Source organism: Amblyomma mixtum, chromosome 7, assembly GCF_055824585.1.
Source record: "Amblyomma mixtum isolate Tamu chromosome 7, ASM5582458v1, whole genome shotgun sequence".
Taxonomy (NCBI): Eukaryota; Metazoa; Arthropoda; class Arachnida; order Ixodida; family Ixodidae; genus Amblyomma; species Amblyomma mixtum.
In genome coordinates, this window is record NC_143018.1 from 85,686,456 (window position 1) to 85,702,641 (window position 16,186).

Consider the following 16,186-nt stretch of genomic DNA (forward strand, 5'->3'; position numbering starts at 1 on the left):
CATAATCAACTCTCCGGCAAGCTTTCCAGAACAAAAATAGCTTTCCTATTTGTACTGCCCACGTTTTATATGCGCTCAAACTTTGTTCTAGGCTCGGGCACTGCAGACAGGCGACTTACAGCGACAGTGAGGCCTTTTCAGGTGAGCGCCTATTCCCTTGTCATGATGTCGCATATGCAATCCTTATCATGATTGGTTGCATTCGCTGTTTAAATATTTATTTTGAGCTACACCGGTGCCATTGGGTGTAAGGAACAACAGCATATTGGAGAACCCCACATTTAGACTAACCGCCTGTCATTCATTACACGTCACGAAATATTAATAGTACAGGTGAAATTGCTACTCATCCTCCATCGAAATGACATTGCTAGCACCACAGCGGTTGTGTCAGAATGCTTTAATTCACAGTCACAGCGCTCCACTCTGGCCACTGAAACCAGATCGAAGGGGAATTTGAGAGCGACAGACTTGCAAGGGATGTTCCTAAAGCGAAAACGCATTGTCAGCATATTAACTCACCATGGATGACTCAGGCCTGCTCATGGAGGCCAAAGATTACTGTTCTTGTCGCTTGAGCGTTATGAGGGTCATATGCTCAGGAGGGCTTGTTGCTTCTGCGAATGTGTGTGATTTCTGTCAAAATGATCTAGGTGTTTGAATAACGGGGTCCGCTTATCAGAGGAATGACACAGATCTTTGTGAGCGCACGCTATTGCCAGAAGCCTGTATTTGCCCCATGGCGAGTGAAGTTCGAAGCACATTTCTCTGTTTGAGGAACTTAGTGTTGGTGTCCTTTCTTCCCATGGAACCTTCTTAGTTTCTGAGGCACCCATCCTACACCCCATATTTGTGTTGCAGGCTCAGAATACTGCAAATGGCGGTGAAAACTGCTGTTTTGTTGGTTTACCTTCGCATGTGAAGCACACTGTTTGATAGCATAAGGAGAGCAAAAGAACCGCAATACCAATTTGCGTCCTGCTGGTGATGAAATTTGTTTAACGAGGACACATGTCGCGGCTGTGTTACTTAAGAAGAAAACGTCCCCGTTTTGTGAATTCTTCAACCTTCAAAAATATACAAGTGTCCTTCGAAGAAAAAAAAATTTCCCGAGAGCACTGGCGAGGAGCATCATCAACTTAATCCTTCCTCTTCCAGCTTTAGGTGGACTTTAATATATCACTACAAATACCTATATGCAGGCGTTATCTTTCTAGTTTCTGCTGTGTTTAAACAGAACACCTAGAGCATAAACTTTAAAAGTACGTGAGTAGCTTACAGAGTGCTTTCCGCATAGCCACTAAATCTGACGAGACCCGGGATTCGTTCTTTGCTTGATGCTCCCGCTCTAGGTGCTTTATTTTATACATTGAGGAGACCAGACCTCGCCATCAGTGCCAAGAGGAAGTGCAAACTCCGAAAGCTCTTGTTTATCGTGGGCGCCTGTATCGCCATGAAGTACTGTGGAAAATAGTCGCACAGAGGTATATAGAAAGTGTTGGGTACAAGTCACGTGACGGGAAAAGCTGCTGGAGGTACTGGAAACCAATTACTCGTCTGAAATGTTGTAAACCTTAGTGCAGCGATCCCTGTAGTAGTACAGTTTCATTCGAGATCGTGGTTTTATGCGATCGTGTTTTCGTTCCTTGAATGCAAACCACGGAAAATAATGTCCACCAATTATGTGCATTTGAACTGCATTCAGGCATTCCAAGGCCCTGCAAAGCAGGAGCAGAAAAGCGTGCCCGCCAGTGCAGCCAGCAAACGTTCAGGATCACGGAGAACTCGCAAACACAGACGCTCTGGGCAAAAGAAAGAACCAACCTCAAAAAATGAATGGCGTCACGAGGCAGGTGAGTCGTAGTGTCTTGGGAAGCATATATGTTTTATGAGGTTTAACGTCTGAAAGCGACTCGGGCTTCAAGGGACGCCGTAGTGGAGGGCTCAGGTAATTTCAACCCCCTGGGGTTCTTTAACGGGCACGAGCCTCTAGCATTTCAGTCCCATTGAAATGTGACCGCCGCAGCTGAGATCGAACACGCGTCTTTCGAGCCAGCACACCGTGAATAAGTTTTAGGCCTTAAACACCACCCTTGTATTACTTCACGAAACCTCACACTCATTGCATCTTATTAACCTGAGTTGACCGTTAACCTTGTGTTTGGCGCTGTTTGCCCTGAAGTGCCATTGGGCCATTAAAACCCACCATCATCATCAGCCAAGCACAATAACCACGGAGCCACCACGGCGGCTTGGAAAGCGGATAGCTGGGTAGGTAGGAACGTTAATAGTTTTTTAGACGGCGGTTATGAGAGCAGGAGTGGCGTACGGAGATGTGAGTGCTGCATTTTTGTTTTGGAGCGTCAGCTCTAAACAAAAGCGTTAGCACTGACAACGTTGTGGCAGACACGCGACCCTGCAGCAATAGGTCGCAGTGTTCATTGGGTGAGCAAACTCGTGATCAACCATAAATTTGCCACATGCCAGGGTGTCAAGGTGGGCGCACTGACTATACAGTGTCTCACTAGCTTTCACTTGCATAGCCAGCCAGGGTTAGCTGAGCTAAGCCGCAGCCATTTTTCTGTTTTCACATGTAAGCAGTAATGATATTGGCTTCACAAGCGTCAAATTTGGTAAGCTTATCTGCTGTATGGGAAGCCGTGCGATGAAATAATGGCCTGTGTGGCCGAAAACTAATCATTGAGAGGAAATGCCATTCCCTTGAGGTGAAACTCCGTGGCAGGAAACCGTTCTGCAACAAAAGAAGACGACATGCACATGTCACTCATAGATTCTCACTGAAACGAGATAGCAGTTTTTTTCTTCACGCTGCAGAGAGACACACGTCGTAGAAGCTGGTGTCGTAGAAGATGACCCGTCCTTACTCTTACGTCTCTTCGCCTGAAGGTGCCATTGCTGTAGCATTAATCATTACAATGCTAAAATGTATTGTTTTTATAACTATTCATACGCACTTTCAATTTGCAATGAGGCGTTCAAAAGCGGTAACAGGTGTCTAAGATTTACTACAAGTTCTTGCGAGCTTTTTGCTCAAGTGACGCATTCGAAGACGACGGGCGGTGTTGTTTGCCCTGTTTTGGAGCAAGGGAATGAGCCCAGTTGAAAAAACGCCTACGTCCTCGTAGTGGAAACGGCCCGAATATGGTCCCTAGTGTTCATTAGCATGCGCTGGCATCGCTTAGCACATGAAAAACATGCGGTGGTGACAGCGATAGAAAAGGAGCTAGGGTGCGTGCTCCTCTTCATTTACACGAAGACACTGCACCAGTAATGCATGTTTGTTCTCTGTGTTCATGAGGTCCCCCTTCTGCAACATTAGGCTCCACAGTTCTTGAGTATGCAAGTGTACTATATTATGCCTGCCTTACCTCCAGCACCACCTCCACCTGCTTCTCATAGCATCTGTAAGCGTCCCCGGTGGCTCAGTGTACTGCATTCCGATGTAGAATACGAGGACGCGGCAATAAATCTGCACTACTAGAACACCGGGGAAAACCGAACAATTTTATCCCATCCTCAGCTGTCACTAGACACTGGACGGGCGGACGGACGGTAGAAGCGTCCTCTTTGGAATGGGGGGTGTTTCTACCAGATTTTATGGGCGTGGCGTTTGAGAGAGGTTCTGCCCGCTTGGTTGGTCACTGGTTGATACTGTACCTGGAAGGATTCAGCATTTTTAGGATGACAGTCTCCTCTTTTCGTTGAACCTCATTCATGTGCATTCATACTATTGTTCCAGATGTGCCCAATGACAAGCCAGAGACTGTGGCGCAGGATGACAGCAGTTCGGTAAGGACTACAGTCTACCCTCCTATCGCCTTGCTGTGGCATTATGTTGCAGGCGCATGCCTGGCCATCAGAGATAATGGGTAATTGGTAAATAATTTTGCGGTTGAGAAAAGCAGAAAACGCACGTCTTAAGTTTCCTTAAGACGCGTGAATAAAAACTGAGAGAGTATTTTCGGTATAAAGCGCTGCCACGGGGACAAACATATCACTTCCTCCGTTTAGACTGTAAACTAGGCCTCAATTGTAAGCTTAGTGACTTTGTGCTCAAGGAGGCGGTTTCCGTAATAGTTGCTTATATACCATATTTACTGGTATAATAGACCCATTTTTTCCCATATAAATATTTGAAAATTTTGGGGGTGCGTTTATTACATGGGGCAAAATATTCTGAAAAAAACAATAAAAGCAATAAAAGGTGATTGAAGCTTTCTCATTATGTTGCAGGCGCATTCCTAGCCGTCAGAGATAATGGGTAATTAGTAAAGTTAAATCATTTTTGGGTTGAGAAAGCAAAAAGCTATGAGGCACGATACGTGAGTTGAATAATACGACAAAGAATGCCTAAGTAACTACCGTCCAATAACTATATTGCCTTTCTTTAGTAAAATAATAGAAAAGTTAATTGTTAATCGCATAATGAACTACCTCATTAAATTCCAGCTGTTAGCAGATCAGCAATTTGGATTCCGGCCTAATTACTCCACAGAACTAGCTTTAATCGAATTCACAGACAGTATTAAGCAATATATTGATAATGGGTTGTTTGCCGGTGCTGTTTTCTTAGATTTCACCAAAGCATTTGACACAATTAACCACACTATACTGTACACTAAATTAGAATCTCTAGGCATCTGTGGGCCTGCTTTAGCTCTTTTACGCAGTTATCTCACTAACCGTATACAAGTTGTCCAGCTACAAGAAACATTGTCTTCCCCTTTAACTATTAATTTAGGAGTGCCACAAGGTTCCATTTTAGGTCCGCTTCTTTTTCTCATTTTCATCAATGACTTACCTTTGTACTTAATTAACACAAGATGTATACTTTACGCGGATGATACGACATTATTCACTCAGGATAGCAATTTCACAAGCCTAATAAACAAATTAAACATGGACTTACAGAATATTGTTTTATGGTGTGAAAATAACTTACTACAACTTAATCCTACAAAAACCACTTTCATGATATTCCGCTCTCATCAAAAGCATGTCATCCCGAGCCCAGCCATTTATCTGGGACATCATATTATCACTGCCTCCGAATCCGTTACATTTCTCGGCATCACGCTTGACTGTCATCTAAAATTTCATCTACACACCAAATCTATCAGTAAAAAAATTTCATTTGGAATAAGGGTGTTAATAAAAACTAGACTTTTCTTTCAACGCCATGTTCTCTTATCCCTGTACTATGCTTTCATTAACAGTCACCTTAATTATTGCCTATCATCATGGGGTAATACCTATTCATGCCATATGTCATGTATTTCTCATCTTCAAAATCAAGCGCTTCGAATTTTATCTTTCAGCCCATACACAGCCACTGCTTCACCTCTTTACTCTGACCTAAACATTCTGCCATTGAAATGCCTCCTTAATCTTAGGTTAGGTCTTCTAATCTACCGCGCTCGCAATAATAGCAATCAACTTCTCTGTTTTTCCGTATCTTTCCTTTCTAATAGCAATAACACTAGATTCTCTGAACAAAATAATATGCTTCTACCAAAAGTGAACACAAATTATGGAAAACAAACTGCTTTTTTCTCCGCCATCAAAACCTGGAATTCATTACCACTAGCAATCAAATCCGCACGTTCGCAGCCCGCTTTCTACACTTTACTAAAAAAACATCTCCTATCAACCCATTCAGCTTCATGCCATGCTTAAGGTTGCCTTCATCTTATTTTATGTTCCCCACTCTGACAGCAAACGGTCATATTGTTAATCTTCTGGAACCTCTTTTTTTTTTCTCTCTCTTTCTCCGCCTGTGTATTATATCTGCATTTATTCAATGCCCATTGTTATCTGATGTCTTTTTGTGTTCTTTCTATTGCTCTTATGTTTTGCTATTTTATGCCTTTTTTGTTAAATTATGCCCGCTAACTATTGTATAACTTTTTCATTGCCGCAAATTACACTAATAGGTTTTAACTTGATTGTATACTTTTATAGCTCCTCTGCCAAACTTATGCACTTTCGTCATGTATTCCTGATGGGAGGTCCCCCAGACAGTTTTCACTTTGGGACCTCCTACTGTACTAACTTTTTTATGAAACTTACAACTAATTTGTATTTCGTTTTAATAAACCTTCAAACCTTCACCTATGACCTACAGGAAAGCACCAAGGAAAAGCTACAGCACTCCAGGAAATCACTACAAAACAACAGAAAAATCGGTCGCTATGATTGAACTACAAACCAGTTTGATGTATTTTTCACCAGTTCCGACGTTGTTTCTTTTTTTACTGGGTTGGACTGTCGCCTCCAAAAGTATTTTGCCGCACTTGTCAATCTTCATGAATCGGTGAAAGGAATCCTCACCAAATTGCTTGTTGCTACTTTCTGCGTGCGCATCTAACGCAGTCATGCTACGTCGTCTCGGAGCACCTGAACGAGAGTCCACCTCAGAGTCCCGACTCGGTAATTCTAGTCTCGTGGGAGGGTCCCGCAACCCCCAGTACGGGCCTAGAGGAGGAGCATGAAGCCTCACAACAACTGCGCTTCAAGAAACGTGAGTATAGTGTGCCTCCCATTGGCACAGTACTTGAAGAGGCTCAGGGTCAATCACACTTAGAGGCAACACGGCTACGCGCGGCCGCGTACAGCCTTTGTCAAAAGTAACCAGGCTGCATGGTTGGCTTCTAGCTCGTACAGTGGATCCCTTACAGCTTCCCTGAAGCTGGAATAGTCGTTAAAGGTAAGGACTGAGGGTCTTCTTACCTCCCAACACGTTTTCATCTTCAGGAAAGCCACAATTAAGGGCTCCACCACACAATCTAGAAGCTTACTATGCAGCCTGGTTACTTTTGACAAAGACTGTACCTGGTGAGTGCCACTGCATCTAACCCGTTCACGAACGAATGCACAGTGGCGCACGAGAAGAGGGACCTCGTTGTGGTGCTTCGTGTCATCTGCCCCTTTGCACGGGTTTGCCACCGGCTTGGTCGCAATAGTTTTCCGCGTGTGCGCATCCACGCGAAGCCGTGTTTCCTTTATATAATGCTGTTATATTTGCATATTTGCTGTTATATTTGCATATACCTGGCTCACTTTGTCAGTGGACACCTCAACCACGCTATAAAACAGGAAGCTTGCTATATATTTGCAATATATTTGCCGAGGTTCCATACCGCAAAACAGCGAAGGGACGGGACACAAGTGCTTCTGTCCCGTCCCTTCGTTCTTTCGCGGTATGGAAGTTTACACAAAATTACGTACTAGTCCGAACCATGACCCTTCTGAATCATGCGTAAAACCCCTGGGTTAAACTGCTGCATGCCCGGAACGGTTTCTATAGCGGGGCAAACCATTTAACTTCCCAGAACTTGATTCACCTTGTTGCCTTTATATAAGCCGTGTTTCCTTTATATATTCCCTGACGTTCTCAGCTAAGTGTGGTAGACCCTGTACGCACAGTGGAAGGTGCATTTTTTCTGCGATGAAACTTCTATTGTTATCACATTGAAAATTGCCCCAGGAACACGTGCTTAGGCAACTAAAAAATCCCACTCAAAGCCCGCTATGTAAGAACCATAGGTATGGCTCGGTAAACTTGCAACGACCTGGGCCCAATAAGGGATGGTGCGCCTGCCGTGTGTATAACACGGACGAATTTTGTCATTTGAGCCGAGAAGTGCACGGGGTGCGTGTTGTGCAAAGCGACTTCGTCTAAGCATATGAAGTTTAGAATATGCATCTGCAGTTTTCGCCACTCCTGATTCTTGTCCTCGTACATTTTATTGAAGGTTCTCCTCTTAGAGAAGAGGAACTTACTACGGATGTGGAGCCCAGTGAGGTGAGAACAACATTCAGCGTTCACATTGCCCTTTTCCTTTGATGTGCGTCGCATGGTCAAACCTGATGGTCTGGGCTGGCGTTTGGTGCGTAATAAATTGTGTCGGTGAAATCAATAAGATCAGGTCTGAAGACCTCCGGTTTGAACCTTCCGACTTAGGTTGAACAGGTTTTATATGGTGCACGGTTTTATACAGTCAGGTTTTTATATGGTGCACGAAAGTTTTAGAGGATAGCGTTTTGAACTTCATCTTTCTTAACGCAGTACGCGCAGCATGCAGTACCCCGGGATCTTTCGTCAGCCTTCTGCTACGTGCCTAACGAATGTGTCGAAGCGGCAGGTGCATCGCGAAGTATCTGCTGATGCGGCTGCACATTCTGCAAGCGAATACTGAATGGCTAGCCTTTATTAGATAGTCAGAGTGACTGGTGTGCCAGCGACCTTCTTCGTGTGTTCCGGCCTGCATATTTGTGCGCAACGAACTTGTGCAACGATGAAAACTGCCGGTCGGCACAGCAGATGAGAGGAGAGACCAAACTACCGCTCACTACAGGGTACCGTTTCAAGGGAAAACCAAAAATGAGTCTTTGACAGCAGCTTGTGTCGACCAAAACACCTTGTGACGAAAGGAGAGCATTGGCCAAAGCTGCCCTTGCACAAAAAAGATTAATCGTTATCAGTTCTGCTTGAAACGGATGCCTGTTATGAGCGTTCTTGCTGTTCTTTTTTATTTTTCATGTTTTGTTTTTATTTTACCTTTTGTTTCTTTTCGTATCTTTATTTTATTTTTATTTTTGTTTCTTTTCGTATGTTTATTTACTTTTTATTTTTTATTTTCTTATTTTAATGTTTTTACTTATTTTACTTTATTTCTGAAATTCATGCATTCCCTAGATGCGCCTTCATTCATGCTCGAACCCTGAGCCTTCGTGGCGGACTGGTAGCGTCTCCACTTCAAATGCCAAAGACCCTGGCTCGATTCCTGTTTTGTGAGATGAAGTGATCGCTCCTACGTGCTCATTCCAGCGACGTTGGTGCATACTATAAAACTAGTGGAATAAACTAATAACTGGTGTTCTAACTAAATTTTCCTAATTGTTTTTAAGTTTATCCTGTAGCCGTTAATTGTAATTATCATTAGTGCGGCCTCGTTCCATCGCACATTTCTCACTAATAGAGGTGCGCGAATGTCCGAAATTTTTAGATGGCTGATCGGACATTCTTCTATTGAATTCGCTGAGTGAATCAAATCGTACATTTTCAAGATGATTCCTAACAAATAGAACGCGAGTGCTCAGGTGGCCTCGCCCACGTGCAGTTTGTTCGTGATCCCTTCATATCCGGATGTCATATTGTCGGACGTTAGCTATTGGATGCGCACACTGTGTACTGCTTTCAGCAATATTTTATGATTTTCTTCGCTTGTTTGCAGATGTCTCCGATTAGGTAGCTTCTACATGCTGTTTCAGAAACGGTACAAATTTTGGTGAGGGTTTGGGTTTAGTGGCTCTCTCTGATCGCCAAAGCGACCGACACTTCCTCTCTCTCCTGGGTAGTGCTTTTGGTGATTGTTAGGGAGTCCCTAAGTTTATCGTTTCTGTGAACGCGGACTGCTGTGGATGTTCTGAGTTTATTTGTAGTCGCATCTGTGAATCTTGCCATAATCTGAAATGCAAGGAGTCGTCGACAGGCGCGTCCTGAACATTAATCGAACACGAGGTTCCATACCGCAGAACAACGAAGGGACGGGACACAAGTGCTTTTGTCCCGTGCCTTCGTTCTTTCGCGGTATGGACGTTCACGAAAATTACCCACTAGTCCGAACCATGACTCTTCTGAATCATTCATAGAACCCCTGAGTAAAACGCTACCTGTCCGAAGTGGTTTCTATAGTAGGGCAAACCATTTAACATCCCAGAACTTGATTCACCTTGTTGCAGATGCCTCAACTTTGAAACCGCGCTGCCCCCTTAAATTACAGCTGCCAGTCATCACCTTACTTGGTTTCTCCTTTATAGAAAACATTACTTCTTGCCATTCTCTGCTTGCGCGTCTCATGCAGACATTCGACGACGCCTATCCGGAGAGTGTGACTACTGTGACTCTCAGCGACAGTACGGCTACGAGTCCTGCCTACGTACCTCCGAACACCTGGAAAGAGCCAGCCTCATGGAAAGAGCCGCGCGAAGAGGAACGTAAAGGTACACTTTGCGATTGACACGACACTGGAACGGAGGCCTGCCTTGCGAAGCACATGTAGTTATGGACACCGCAGTAATTAGAAAAGGAAAGGTGGAAAGGGCTCTAGCTACTTGCTTCACTAATATGTGATACGCAACAAGGGAGCAGTGTTCATCCTTTGTCGCTCACGCCACTGCTTTGAAGGGCGTGAAGGATGTTCTTTGACGTATTCACATAGAAGGGAATTCCTTCCCTGTGTAGTAGCAAGAGCAAATCACGTGACCTACGTTCCTAGACGGTGGCGCGGTGTCATGACACAGTTTAGTAGAGGGGGCGTGGTTGGGAGCGGGATGCTCACTTTTCTCTGCAGAGCGACGGAAGGTTCCTTTTAGTATGAAGAATGGTTGTGGTGCATGGCTAGAACATATCGGCGGAAGAAGTTTACGAGATGCATGCGTTCGAAAAAGAGATTTGTAGAGCGTAAGCTCTACCATGCCATGTCTCCCAAGGTCATTCGTCTGAAGCCGAACGACCTTGAGCTGGCTCGGAGCGGGGTTGTGTTCGTGACGTTGCGCTGTCATGTGAACCTCGTCTTCGTCGCCGCACCCACACAGTTTCTTACTGTATTCTGTACCATGGGTGCCCAAGGCATGCCGGGAAGACAGCACACCAGACTGATCTAGTGGCTTGTTGACTTTGCTATGGATTGAATTTTAGTTGGTTGTTCAGTTTCGTTTTCACCAATGTAGTTTTCGTGGATGTTTTTTGTGCTTTGTGGTTGTGCAGTGCAGCTATGCACGCAGTTCATTTGAGATCCGAAGCATCCCAAAGGGATTGACTCGAAGTGATCTGAGCACAGTGTCTGGTACCTGCTAGGACAAAATTCCGTTTCCACCACACTGCCAACCATTAACGCAGCAAGCTGATCTTTGCTAGCGGGAACCTGTGTGCTATCTGTGCACGGAAATGTGAAAGAAGGCAAGAAGTTTTTTTTTTTTTGTGTGTGAACTGAGAACTCAGTGGTCTGCTGCTGTGATCATTCTGCACATTGTTCGTAGGAGTCTCGGAGACATTTTAAAAGCACAAAATACTTCGACAAGCGCAACTCACGTTAACCGTACTCGCCAAAGATTGCGTTTGGTTTATTTCGAAGACTGGCGGTGGCCACGCATGCAATGCTGGAACAACTTCCACTACATGAATTAATTCACGCAAATACCCGCATGTTGCACTTTTCAGCATGAACACGGTCGTCACTTACTTGTGGTAGGACAGGTTTGCGCTTCCTAATTCATGTTTTTCTTGGCAAAATCTGTAAACGCAGTGCCAGGACATGCCGAGAGCCGGCACTTAGCGCACTCAAACTAGTTCCTCATAGAAAAGCGGGGTTCAGGCAAGTTCCTCACGGCACGAACATAGGGCATGTCCGGCAATAGCAGACTACACCAGTGAAACGTTTGTTTTTCATGATGTGAAAACTGAAGCTTCTGAAGTGTAGTATTTTAACAACATTTTTTAATTCAAGATTATTTTCTCTAAAAAGTGTGTCTGTTAAAAGCAAAAAATTATTTCTCATGGTTCGCTACATATGGTGGTACGAAAAAAAGCTCTCTCTCGCTGTCGGCCAATTTGGTGGTCCTTTACGCTTATTCTGCTGATTTACTGCGATGTACGGTTACCATATTCTATGAAAGGACATGCCGGTTGCAAAACAGCGCTTTCTTGCAGCATATAATTTGCGAAAATTTGTATTTCGGCAGTCGTAGTCATGCTTTAGAGCCAAACCTAGTTCGCCATGCTGTCTTCCCAGCATTCCCACGACGGATGAAGTGCCCTTTTAAGAAACTTGCATAGACGGTGCCGCCAACTCCCCCTCTAGGTAATATTTAGAAACTCTATGGCCGCAGCAGCTGCTCCGCAGCGCTGGGTCTCGCCTCCACCAGCATGGATGTTACGCCGGTGGCTGGGCCGTCTATGTGCTCACTTCGGGGTAAGTGCGAGGCCAAATCCGATGATCCGGCGGATGTACCTCGCCGGCGCTAGCCACAGAGAACGCAGCCATGCCAGACAGGCTGCTGAACCAAGCACAACATAGCTTACGCTCCATCGACTCGGTTCAAGAATAGTTGAGCCCCACCATTTTTTTTTGTAGCATGCCTTGCCACTCATATTAAGTTCGTATAAGCGGATGAAGCATGTACTATTGGCCACAACAGGTTACGGGTTGCGGCTGCCCAGGAAAAGTGTATTTGAAGCTGGTGACGCAGTAGGCTAATCAGGTGAAATGCCTGAAGGTGTACTCGAATGATCACCCGTCATTAACTAATGCCATTACCGGGCGGCTGGCTCGGCAGGCAGCGCAACAGTTCTTTTTTCCGCGAACACGCCTGCAGAAAAACTGTTTGCCAACAGTACATACATCCCCAACACCTCTAGTCATGCGTTCGCGTCTGGACATGCCTAGACCAAAATACAATTTTTCTCAAACCCGCATCCCGTAATTTTTTTTTTTTTTTTGCTGTCGATAGCGGATTTCAGGATTTTTGAGGTGCGTATTATTTAGCGCCGCGTGAGTAACACAGTTGTGTGGTTTTAACTATCTTCTTTTTACACATATCTGGCTTTTTTATTGCCAAGATAAGTAATTCACGAAGACTACTGCTACAATTTCAATCTTTAACCATCTAAAATTGTGCCTAAAATCATTTCTTCCAGGTTGCGACGGAAGCGCCACGGTTCAGCATGCTGACTCTACCAGCAACAAGGTCGAAGTGAAAAGCGAGGTAAGGGAAGCATGCACGCACGTTTACCATGGCTTTCTAAAGTGCTTTGACAGGTACTGTCTATTTCTAAATGACACTGTCGTGGCCTAGAATGAGCTAACCTAGCACTAAAGCACTGGCATCGTACGGCTGATGTTGGCATTCGTTTCTAAATGAAGTATATGCTCCAGAATTTTAATGTGAGAGCATGAATTCACGTTAGGAGTAAAATCCGCCGCAGATGTCATAAAGTTCACTGATTGCTCGAGATTGACCACGTGACCTTGTGACGTCTTCACAGCAGGCCCACTGGGTGGTGAGCACAGCAACTGTAGCTTGCAGTCCGAATAAGGCTACTGATGTACCGATAATTCCTAAGAAAGTTCACAAATCCACACTCACAAGTTAGACCAAAAGCTGTGACACTTTACAATCTGATGGTCACTGAAGCGTCTCCGTAGCTTTTTGTTTCCCTATTCTAAGACTGCTTTTGCATTTACTAAATGTTTGTCGCATAGCAGAACTCGATAATACTGTATTGCGGATTCTTTACTACTATGCTTGATCGGCTGATAAGAAATTCAGCGGCAGCGACAGCTGCAGTAAAATTTTCCCTTCGACACCTTTAACATATAGTCACACTAGGTAGACAGCTGTCGATGCCGTCTTTCCTAACTGTAGGGAGTGTTTTTCTTAAGGTATGTTATGCTTGCTTTTCTGTGATAGGCATGATGTCAATCGGAACAAGCATAGACTTTCTGTATATTTCAAAACTCTTCACTGCCTGCTTAAATGCCCTGCCCAACCCAAGAGTGCTTGGTTTATAGTTTATGGATGTTCAATGTCCCAAAGCTATTCAGGCTGAGGGACGCCGTAGTGAAGGGCTCCGGAAATTTCGACCACCTGGGGTTCTTTAACATGCACCGACATCGCACAGTGCATGGGCCTCTAGCATTTCGCCTCTATTGAAACACGACCGCTACGGCAGGATCGAGCGCGTATCTTTTGGGTCAGCAACCGAGCGCCATAGGCACTGAGCCACCGCGGTGGCTAACCTAAGGGTGCATCACCTCATATGCGTGCAAAATCACCAACCAAATGAGAGCCATAGAGCCCACCCATTTAAGTAGATTAAAACATGTACTTCATCACCACGCCCTGCAGACGTTTTCTTGCGTTTTTGGTGGGTACAAACTTTGGCCAGTTCTATCTGCATCACTTCACAAACGCAAGCTTAGCTTCGCACATCTGGCGGGCTGCACTAGTTAACTTGTTTCAAGCGTACGTTGTTTTGGGGTCCTACCAGTTACTGAATCACAAACAAGCCCCGGGACGACGATGACGACGGCGCGAAAACAGCAGTCCTGGCACTAACCACTGTAAAATCTAATGTGGATGCGAGCCGACAGTTTGTAGCACAGCGTCTGGTGAACATGACGGAATGGAGCACTTTGTTGACCTAAAGTGCAGTGAGGCGAAAGCCTTAAGCGCGGTGTTGCTGCTTGTATTACTGGTGTGTTCTTAAGATGTTAGGCTTCGCCTATAAGAGTGAAACGCGACAGCGTCTTGCAGCGCTGCCAGGGAGTCCATAGAACGCCTTCGCCCGTCGCCTTGCTCGTCGGTAAAGTGGTTTTTGAGGAAAGGAAATGTACCTGTCTCGCATAGCTGGGTGGACACCTAAAGCTCGCCGAAATGGGAAGGGATGAAGATGGGAGTGAACAGAAGACAGCGTATTCACTAGACGCGCCTTTGTTCATTCCAAACCATCGAGCTGGCATGGCGGTGCAATAGAGACAAAAAAAAAGAGCTGGCATGGCGGTGTGGTTAGCATGCTCGTCTCGCACTCTGGAGACCGGGGTTCGATTCCCGAACTCGACCGATTTCGTACTCGGTTTTATTTGTTTATTTGGCCTGTCTAGAAGGGTTAATTAGGCTAATTTGGTAATTAAGCAATTAACTAAACACAGTCCCACTTAATTTTGAGCATCACTATACCATCCCTTTAATTAGCTGCATGGTTACTAGCCAAAGTACAATTGGCCCCGTTTGAAATTCGCGCACTGTGACGTCACCACCGTCTCGACCAATTAAAAGCATGACATTTCTGTCGACAACTCCTGCTTGCAACAATGAGGCATTAAAGGCTTCCGCCTTAATATACGCAGGAGGAATTGGAACTGGTCACGAAGGGCTTGTTTGAGGCTCTGGCCCTGGGCGATTCCACAGTCGAGGGCAACCCGCACGGCGTGTTCACAGTGAAGGCGTTGCCCAAGGGACTGCGCTTTGGCCCGCATCACGGCGTTAAGGTGGACAACATCGAAGATGGCGGGTGCTCTTGGCCGGTAAGCTTGCGGGGCCGATGTGTAGAACACTCAGACTCCCATTGTTGAGGTTGTTATAGACAACATTCCAAACACTTGGGGCTGTAATTGCTCTCCGATGCTCGCATTGTTACTCTGTGCCTTACCTGCGAGTGCATTCAAGGTGACGGTTATTTTCGTGTGGACTGATTATGCTGGAATACATGCCTTGTTCTGTGAGAGGGAAAGATTGCAGCAGTAGATTACAGCTGCAAACCGCATATGTAGTACCCAACGACCACACGTTCTTTCCAAAGTCATTTTATAATACTGTACGGCTACACTGACAGGCCGGGTTATTATAATTCTAGAGGAAAAACAGAAAAATTGTAACGAGTCTCACCTATGAGGCTCACCAATCGTCGACAGTGCCTCAGCATTTCGCCAAACTCCTTTGGCGTGCACAACATGTAAGGCGAGGCAACCGCCATCTCGGGCAAGGACGTTGGCGCGCTTGCTTCGAAGGTGCAGATCGTCTGCTCGACAGATGGCGCACCATGTCAACGCAGCTTCTCGACTCGCTTCTGCGAAAATTGTGCACGCCGCAGAGAGCAGTTTTCCATCCATTCCAGAAAATCTAGGCAACTACCGATGTTGAATCACTTATCAGATAACGTAGACCACATTTTGCTACTTTGTGAATGTTATTTCATCTCGAATGGGGTAGTAGATTTTGCACAGGAATTTTTTAAAACCCGGCCCCCAAATATTCAAGACCCCGTATACACAAAATACTGGCCCGTTGCCAGACACTTAAAATTCACTGCCACGTTCTTTGCGCCCATTGTTTCAGAGGGGTACGGTAGCGAGACAATTTTACCAGAGGAGGAGGAGGAAATAACTTTTATAATCTAACAGAAATGGTACTGCCCAACTCCCCTCGGCACTAGGCCACGGAGGCAGGAGGCACCGCTTTAGATGCTGGTCGGGAGGTCCTGCGTCCGGCGGCCTCTTCAGCGAGTCGGATGATGCGGAGTTGGAGCTCAGGGTCCTAACTACGCAGCAGTGCCTCCTAGGGTTCTTTAGAATTGATAGCTAGCATCCTGACAGGAGAATAT

The 16,186-nt window shown here is 45.4% G+C and overlaps 1 protein-coding gene across 5 annotated transcripts in view; it reads left to right on the top strand.

Annotated features, from left to right (window-relative positions):
- Positions 1 to 16,186, top strand: part of LOC149336700 (uncharacterized) — a 90,568-nt gene that overhangs the window by 57,507 nt on the left and 16,875 nt on the right. For 4 of the 5 annotated variants that reach the window (XM_089553052.1, XM_089553053.1, XM_089553055.1 and 1 more), the window contains 8 exons: positions 92 to 141; positions 1,706 to 1,853; positions 3,761 to 3,810; positions 6,394 to 6,541; positions 7,776 to 7,825; positions 9,888 to 10,026; positions 12,722 to 12,789; positions 14,934 to 15,110. In XM_089553052.1, the coding sequence (XP_089409178.1) occupies positions 92 to 141; positions 1,706 to 1,853; positions 3,761 to 3,810; positions 6,394 to 6,541; positions 7,776 to 7,825; positions 9,888 to 10,026; positions 12,722 to 12,789; positions 14,934 to 15,110 (830 nt within the window). The remainder of the gene's footprint in view (positions 1 to 91; positions 142 to 1,705; positions 1,854 to 3,760; positions 3,811 to 6,393; positions 6,542 to 7,775; positions 7,826 to 9,887; positions 10,027 to 12,721; positions 12,790 to 14,933; positions 15,111 to 16,186) is intronic. The other variant, XM_089553056.1, reaches the window with a different exon arrangement.